General features: G+C 43.0%; 1 protein-coding gene across 3 annotated transcripts in view; it reads left to right on the top strand.

The window, feature by feature from the left end:
* The window catches only part of MYPN (myopalladin), a 100,808-nt gene that overhangs the window by 68,547 nt on the left and 23,671 nt on the right, over window positions 1-8,590 (top strand). For all 3 annotated transcript variants that reach the window (XM_003783618.1, XM_012801323.1, XM_003783617.1), the window contains 2 exons: window positions 70-660; window positions 1,561-1,699. In XM_003783618.1, coding sequence (XP_003783666.1) covers window positions 70-660; window positions 1,561-1,699 — 730 coding nt within the window. The remainder of the gene's footprint in view (window positions 1-69; window positions 661-1,560; window positions 1,700-8,590) is intronic.

The raw sequence follows: 8,590 nt of genomic DNA, 5'->3' as shown, positions 1-8,590 counted from the left end.
GAAGAGTGAAGCTGCTGATAACACATTTCCTTCTCCCTCTCTCTCCCTCCACTCTTGTTTTGTGTGCAGCGACTCCACTCAGTTACAACAGCTCCACAATCAAGTCCTCTTGGAACAACAGCAGTTGCAAAACCCATCTCCTTCATCTCCCAAGGAGTTTCCTTTCAACATGAGTGTTTTGAACTCCACGGCTCCCCCGGTGGTGACTACGTCCAGCAGGCAGGCGAAGGCCCCTTCATCACAGACGTTCAGCTTGGCCCGGCCGAAGCATTTCTTCCCTTCCACGAACACCACGGCGGCAACTGTGTCCCCTTCCAGCTCTCCAGTGTTCACCTTGAGCAGCACTCCTCAAACCATTCAGAGGACAGTGAGCAAAGAGAGCCTCTTAGTTTCTCAGCCCTCCATGAAGCCCAAACCTCCAGGAGGGGCTTCTGTCCAAAATGAGCTGCCCCCACCGGGCCCAACAGAGCCAGCACAGCCAACACTCACGTTTTCTGTACCCAGCGGAAACCACTTTCAGCCCCACTGTGTATCCCCAACTCCTGTTTCTCCCACCAGCCGGATACAGAACCCAGTGGCTTTCCTCAGCTCCGTACTGCCTTCTCTCCCTGCCATCCCGCCCACCAATGCCATGGGGCTGCCTAAAAGCGCACCATCCATGTAAGTGTCCTTGAGGTTTCTCCATGTAAGAGATGCCAGTTAAGGCCATGCACAGTGGCTCATGCCTGTAATCCCGGCCGAGGCAGGTGGATTGACTGAGCTCACAGGTTTGAGACCAGCCTGAGCAAGTGTGAGACCCCCATCTCTAAAAAATAGCTGGGCACCTACTATTTGGTCCCAGCTACTTGGGAGGCTGAGACAAGAGAATCGCTTCAGCTCAAGAGTTTGAGGTTGCTGTGAACTATGACACCACGTCATTCTACCCAGGGTGACAAAGTGAGACTGTCTCTAAAAAAAGAGGAGAGAGAGAGAGATGCCAGTTAAGAGGACACATACGTGTCACTCTCACTGAATGGCTTCCTGGATAATCCCATCTCTTAGACACAAAATGGTTATTAAACATCTTAAGACAAAGAGTGTGATTACTTTGAAAAAAGAAATTTTTTTTAAGAGACAGAGTCTCACTTTTTCACCCTGGGTAGAGTGCTGTGGTGTCACAGCTCACAGCAACCTCCAACTCCTGGGCTTAGGTGATTCTCTTGCCTCAGCCTCCTGAGTAGCTGGGACTACAGTTACCAGCCACAACACCTGGCTATTTTTTTTGTTGTTGCAGTTCGGCCAGGGCCAGGTTAGAACCAAAGTAATCTTTGTACCACCCTTGGTATATGGGGCTGGAACCCTACTCGCTGAGCCACAGGCGCCGCCCTACTTTGAAAATTTTTTGATAATGCGAATATTGAAAAGACCCTTACACCCACAGATTCTCTGCGCATTGTTCAACTCCATACATGCCTAATAACTGCTGCTATCTGGCTGTCATTTCAATCACCCTGATTTCTAGGCCTTTGTACTCTGGTGAGTGCTTTTCACAGGTGTGTTAGGTGTGAATTTATTTTACAGGCCATCCCAGGGATTAATGAAGAAAAGTACAAAGTCTCCTCAACCAGTGAATGATGATTACATTCGTGAAACTAAGAATGCAGTGATTCTAGACTTGGGGAAAAAAATGAATTTCAGTGATGTCAGGTCAAACCAGCAGGTAAGATTATTGGATTTAGATGGTTTATTACAGTTTTATAAGGAATGTAGCTTTGTTTAATTCAGCCCTTGCATCGTCTGGTCATATGACCTCAGTGAGGTTGATGCTGTAGCCTAAATGGCAGAGCACAGACTAACCAAGGGTCATGTAGGAAACTTGTCTAGTCAGACCTACAGTTCTTTACTATCCCAACTCAGTTTACCTGTTTCCATGCGTTTACCAAAAACAGAATATATTCAAGAAGGAGAGAGATTAGTCTCCTGACTATCAGCTCAGTTTTGGTAAACACCAGCTTGTCTTTGCAGTACTTCCATATCTGAGCCTTAAAATGATCTAAGGAACTCTGGGGTTCGAAGCTGCCACTTCAGTCTAATGTGCCTGGAAGTCTTCCCAATCCTTTTGTTAGGTTGAATCTATGAAACAGCCATTAGGCAACATCTTATGGTTCAACCTGTGTGACTCCTTGCTTTTAAGTGTTTATACAGAAAGAAAAAGAGAAAAGCCAAATGAGAGCATCATTCAAACAAAAGAAAGATTTTATTGTTTGATCTATTTATTTTTGCTTTTGACAATCAAGTGGTTATTTTTTTTTTCTTGAGACAGAGTCTCACTATGTCACCCTCTGTGTGTGCCGTGGTGTCACAGCAACCTCAAATTCTTGGGCTTAAGCGATTCTCTTGCCTCAGCCTCCTAAGTAGCTGGGACTACAGGCACCCACCACAATACCTGGCTATTTTTGGTTGCAGTTGTCACTGTTGTTTAGCTGGCCCGGCCTGGGTTTGAACCCACCAGCCTTGGTGCGTGATCTAATTCTATTTCCCAAAATAGGAACTGGTAGAATCTATTTTGAAATGTAATAAAATTTCAGTCAAATCAGTATACCCAATATTATGGAATTTGTGACCTCAGTGACCCATAGAAACAAAGCTCCAGATTTCCCTGCCCATATGCCATTTTCCTTATTGTTTCTACTTCTGAACTTCCAGTAGAGCCCTGGATATACAATGTTTTGCAATTATGTTTTCTATTGGGAAACTTTTATCGAGTGAGTTCTTTTGAAAATGTGCTGCTGCTTACAGTCTTTTCAAAAAAGATTTTAAATTATTAACAGAAGCAGAATATTGAAACTTGCTGTAACTGAGTACACTTTTCATGTATTATTTCACCAAATTGCATATATTCCTGGGAGGCAAATACCAAGCCACTGTGCTCTTCCATCTTCTAGACAGAGAAACTGAAGCACAGGACTCAGTCAGTGGTACAACTAGAACTAAATCTGTGTTCTCTGGGACATTCTCACATTTTCACATTTTCTCTGAAACTCGACAGCCCTTTTCTGTTTTGTGACAATCACCTTAAAAACTTTTAAATGTTGGCTTAGTGCCCGTAGCACAGTGGTTATGGTGGCGCCAGCCACATACACCGAGGGTGGCAGGTTCGAACCCGGCCGGGGCCAGCTAAACAACAATGACAACTGCAATAAAAAATAGCAGGGCATTGTGGTGGGCGCCTCCCAGCTACTCGGGAGGCTAAGACAAGAGAATCACTGAAGCCCAAGAGTTTGAGGTTGCTGTGATCTGTGACGCTACAGCACTCTACTGAGGGCGACATAGTGAGACTCTGTCTCAAAAAAAAAAAAAAAGACTTATAACTGTTACTCTATTTGATGCAGATTTGTTTTCCTATAATGCTGTCATCACACATTTCTGGTTATTAATTCTTCTAAGTGTCATTGAAATCAGAACTGTATTCAGCCTTCATCTTTTACAACGCAGAGAGGGAGCAATAATTAGAGCCCTGTGAAAATGAGAGCAGCTCAGCACACAAACTGTCAGATTTTACTTTTATAAAGTAAAAGCTTGTAGGTAGATCCAAGCTAATCCATTGCCCAAGTCAGGGGGGAGGGAAGATTTTTTCCTCTTAATTAACCAAGATGTAAGTACATGTAAACAAACTTTCTTAGAGTTGAGCACCATAGACTCAGAAGAACTCTTTCTCTTAAACTTCCATCATGAATTAACTTCTAGACTAACAGCAGGAACAAAGAAAGTCTCTAAAAGCATCTCAGTCCTCTCTATCTGAGTATCTGTAACATTTATCAGTCTTTTGAGAATTATTATTCTAAGAATTATGACAGTTAGTTAATTCCAGACTCAGTCTTAGACTGCCTTCTACGCTATAGGTGATGAAATCCATGTTCCATGATGAAATTCAGGAAACTAAGGAGCTAAGACCAGACTCACCTGTTTTCTCACTCCCAAATTAGCCTACACATGTGGAAGGGCAAAGAAATATATTCCTTTTAAAGATTATCCATTTTTTTGTTTGTTTTATTTTGCTTTGAAAACTTTTAGATCCAGAAAGTGGCATTATCCTGCCCCATTTTAGCCGTAAGCAAACAAAGAATAAACCAACTTAGAACATTTGTGTGGTCTAGCATTACCATGTTGTGCTGAACTTGAAGATAAATCAGAAGTCTCAAACAAAGAGTGTTACCAACTAGAAAAAAGTTCCCTCCCAGAAGTCAAAATTATGTTTTAGAAAATGAGTTTTCAGCTTGGTGCCTGTGGCTCAAGCGGCTAAGGCGCCAGCCACATACACCTAAGGTGGCGGGTTCAAATCCCCAGCCCGGGTCCGCCAAACAACAATGATGGCTGCAACCAAAAAATGGCCAGGCGTTGTGGCGGGCGCCTGTAGTCCCAGCTACTTGGGAGGCTGAGGCAGGAGACTCGCTTGAGCCCAGGAGTTGGAGGTTGCTGTGAGCGTGATGCCATGGCACTCTACCCAGGGGCACAGCTTGAGGCTCCGTCTCAAAAAAAAAAGAAAATGAGTTTTCTGGCTCAGTGCCTGGGGCTCAAGTGGCTAAGGCGCCAGCCATGTACACTCAAGGTGGCAGGTTCGAATCCAGCCTGGGCCTGCCAAACAATAATGAGGGCTGCAACCAAAAATTAGCCAGGCATTGTTGTGGCGGGCACCTGTGGTCCCAGCTACTCGGGAGGCTGAGGCAAGAGAATCACTTGAGCCCAGGAATTGGAGGTTACTGTGAGCTGTGATACCACAGCACTCTACCCAGGGGGATAGCTTGAGGCTCTGTCTCAAAAAAAAAAGAAAGAAAGAAAATGAGTTTTCTGTGATATATCTACCACTTTGTATTTCTCTATTGTAATATTTCAAGTGTTTAACCTCTAACACATTTTACATATTAATTAGCAATTAACATTTGGTGGTTCTTAGTACTTTTTCTTTTTCCTTTTTGAGACAGTCTCACTCCTTCACACAGAGTAGAGTGCTCTGGCACCATAGCTCACAGCAACCTCAAACTCCAGGGCTCAAGCAATCTTGCTTAAGCCTCCCAAGTAGCTGTAGTAGAGAGTACAGGTGCCTGCCACAATGTCCGGCTAGTTTTTCTGTTTTTAGTAGAGACAGAGTCTCGTCCTTGCTCAGAACAAGAACGAATTCTTGAACTCCTGAGCTCAACCAATCCACCTGCCTCAGCCTTCCAGAGTGCTAGGATTACAGGTGTGAGCCACCAAGCCTGGCCCAGTTCTTAGAACGTTGTGAAATACAAAGACAACGTCCTTTCAGATGCTCATATTTATTAAAATGTTCAGCTTTCTAAAGCTGAACTGACTACATGAAATGTCTTTGGGGTGAGGATAAGCCAAGAAAGAGGTTTCCTGATTTCTAGATTTTAGGCTGCATCATTTCATATTTCAAAGAGCACCACTCATCACTGAGTAATCTTGACTGGAAAGCAACAAAACCTAAATGGTTTAGGTTAGTGGGGTGAATCTGAGAGGTCGAAGGAACCCAGGTCATAAAATGTAATGAAGCCTTTATGACGAATGATTTTAATTCACACAGGACTTAACACAATGTTCTGCACCCAGTAAATATTTGTTGACTGCTATGTGGTCTGTTAATTTCTAATCTTCATGTCCCCCATTTAATGTCTTATTCTAACTTTCCTCTTGACCTCATTTCTCTGAAAACCTTCCCATCTCTTCATTCTGTTCTCCTACTCGCTTGCTTTTATATTCATGCTTCTTTAAAACTCTCTGCGGTACCCAGAGAGTGCCCTATATGGCACAGGGAAAAAAATAAGTACCTAATTCTTGTTCTGCCTTTTGTTCACCTAATCTCCTTCCCTAAAGCTGCTCAGTCATTTCTTCTATTTAAATCCTACCTCTTTCATCTCTTACTTTGAATTCTTTATGACAAACCTCTTTTGTGGGCAAATGGTCATGCCATCCATTCTTTTCGAATGAGAATGTCACATTGGCCTTGCCTTGCATAGTGTAGGCCACTGGCTTTCCGTTGCACATCTTGAGCATTGCAGGACCCTGACTGCTAGAATAGTGAAGTGTCCTTTGTCCTCTGCCATGAGCCACACAGAATACCCCAGCCATGAGCTCCCTGGGAGTGGTTGGGCATGTCTTGTTCATTGCTGTGTCCCTGTTGTGACGGGCACAAAGTGAACACTCTGTAAATATTTGTTGTATTTGCATACAGCGATGGGATCTACATTAGTTTCAGATAGGATAATGAAACTTTTAACCGGCTCGGCGCCTGTGGCTCAAGCGGCTAGGGCGCCAGCCACATACACCTAAGGTGGCGGGTTCGAATCCCTAGCCCGGGCCCACCAAACAACAATGATGGCTGCAACCAAAAAATGGCCAGGCGTTGTGGCGGGCGCCTGTAGTCCCAGCTACTTGGGAGGCTGAGGCAGGAGACTCGCTTGAGCCCAGGAGTTGGAGGTTGCTGTGAGTGTGATGCCATGGGCACTCTACCCAGGGGGACAGCTTGAGGCTCCGTCTCAAAAAAAAAAAAAAAAAAAATGAAACTTTTAACCAAGTAGAAAAGTTTGGATGTGTTGCATCTCAATGGAAGATATCTCACTTGACTAAATGGATTCCGATTATAGCTTATTATGAGCACTATGGTATCAATCCATTTTGACTAGCTGACTAAAAAGATAAAAACTTTTAAAAATATGCCAAAACTAAGCAAATGTTAACTATTTAAATATAAAATAAATCTGTGCGTCTTTCAGTAATTATTTATTCTTAAGTACAAAATTTGGATTAAAAATGTTTTTTTTAAATGAGACAGAATCTCATTTCAATGCCCTTGGTAGAGTACCACGATGTCATAGCTCACAGCAACTTCAACCTCTTGGGCTCAAGTGATTCTCTTGCCTCAACCTTCCAAGTAGCTGGGACTACCGGCCCCTGCCACAATGCCCTGCTGTTTTTTTTAGGGAAGGAGTCTCACTTTTGATCAGGCTGGTCTCCAACTCCTGAGCCAAGCAATCTACTTGCCTTAGCCTCCCAGAGTGCTAGGATTACAGGTATGAGCCACCACGCCCAGCCTCAGATTAAAAGTATTTTTATGCAACCTCCTTGAAGGTAGAAGGTAGATAGAATTTTGTATCCTCAGTGCCTAGAAGAGTATTTAACACATGTAGGTACTTACCAAGAATTTGGTAGCAGGAACAAGGGTAGGAGATAAAGACTGGTTATCCCTATTGAAGGCAATGAGTGACTTATTAGAAAAATAGTAAAAAGAAATCCTCTAAATATGTTAACCTTCAAACTTACCTAGGAATCTCTTATGTGCTGTCTCCAAACACTAGCTGTCCCTGGAACAAAAAAGAGAATGCTTTCTCTAATACATAATATTTTCTTTTAGTGCACATCATACCCAGAATTGGTTGGGAATACTTTGAGCAGGAATTTTATTTTTATTTCTTTATTTTTGAGACAGAGTCTCACTATGTCACCCTGGGTAGAGTACCATGACATCACTGCTCACAGCAACCTCAAACTCTTGGGCTTAAGCCTCTTGCCTCAGCCTCCCAAGTAGCTGGGACAATAGGCGCCCACCACAAAGCCCGGCTGCTTTTGTTGTTGTAGTTGTCATTGTTGTTTAGGAGGCCTGGACTGGGTTCAAACCCACCAGCCCCAGTGCATGTGGCCGGTGCTCTAACCACTGAGCTACAAGTGCCAAACCATGAGCAGGATTTTTAACTGGTTTGATCCTATTTGACTATTGGCCCCTGCAGCCCAGACTTTGCACCAGAGCTGAGGAAGCCAGTGGTGAACTCAGGCAGTGAGTATTGGATCATGGTTCATGCCTTGGCAATGCCGTTTATGATTGAGATGTGTTGTTACACTGTGGCTCTCAACAGAAGGAAAACCCTCTCTACTAATTTGAAGAAACTCTCTGCAGATGTATCACAGAAATCAAATATTTCAAGTTGTCAAATTATCAGCCTTCTGAGAATTATCTTTAAAGGTGAAAAAAAGATATTTTCAAGTGGCACATTCTTCCAAAATAAATATTTTTGGCTTTTCATTTTCTTTCATAGAGCAACTGTAATTCTATGCAGTTTTTGAGCCTAGACAGGATGGGTCATTTATCATAGATTTGATTACTATACAGACAGATTTACATAGAAAATATATTCTGTTCTCTGGGTGCAGATGTCATCTCCAAGCAACTGACACCCAAATTCCTGTTGTTACTCACAAAAGAGATGAGGCGAGGGAAAATTGAGAACACAGCATAAATTCAGTATCGGAAATTTAAAATGTACATCCACTGATCTTGGATCGGTCATGAAACTTTTGCAGAACAATACAAAAAGTGCTTTCAAATTAACTGAAACATATTGCTGTGTTTGCACATTTCCTTATGAAACCTGAGTCATGTCAATCATGACTTAAAATGACAACTTTGATTTATGTGCAGTAGGAATAGTTATTTCAGGAATAAACTCTCTGAGTTGCAAAGCACCCTAAAAAACATCAATTCCTGGCTCAGCACCTGTGGCTCAAGTGGCTAAGGCACCAGCCACATACACCTAAGGTGGTGGGTTTGAATCCAGCC

This window comes from Otolemur garnettii, unplaced genomic scaffold, assembly GCF_000181295.1.
Source record: "Otolemur garnettii isolate 467f Iridium unplaced genomic scaffold, OtoGar3 scaffold00008, whole genome shotgun sequence".
NCBI lineage: Eukaryota > Metazoa > Chordata > Mammalia > Primates > Galagidae > Otolemur > Otolemur garnettii.
This window is presented reverse-complemented; position numbering and strand designations above follow the sequence as displayed.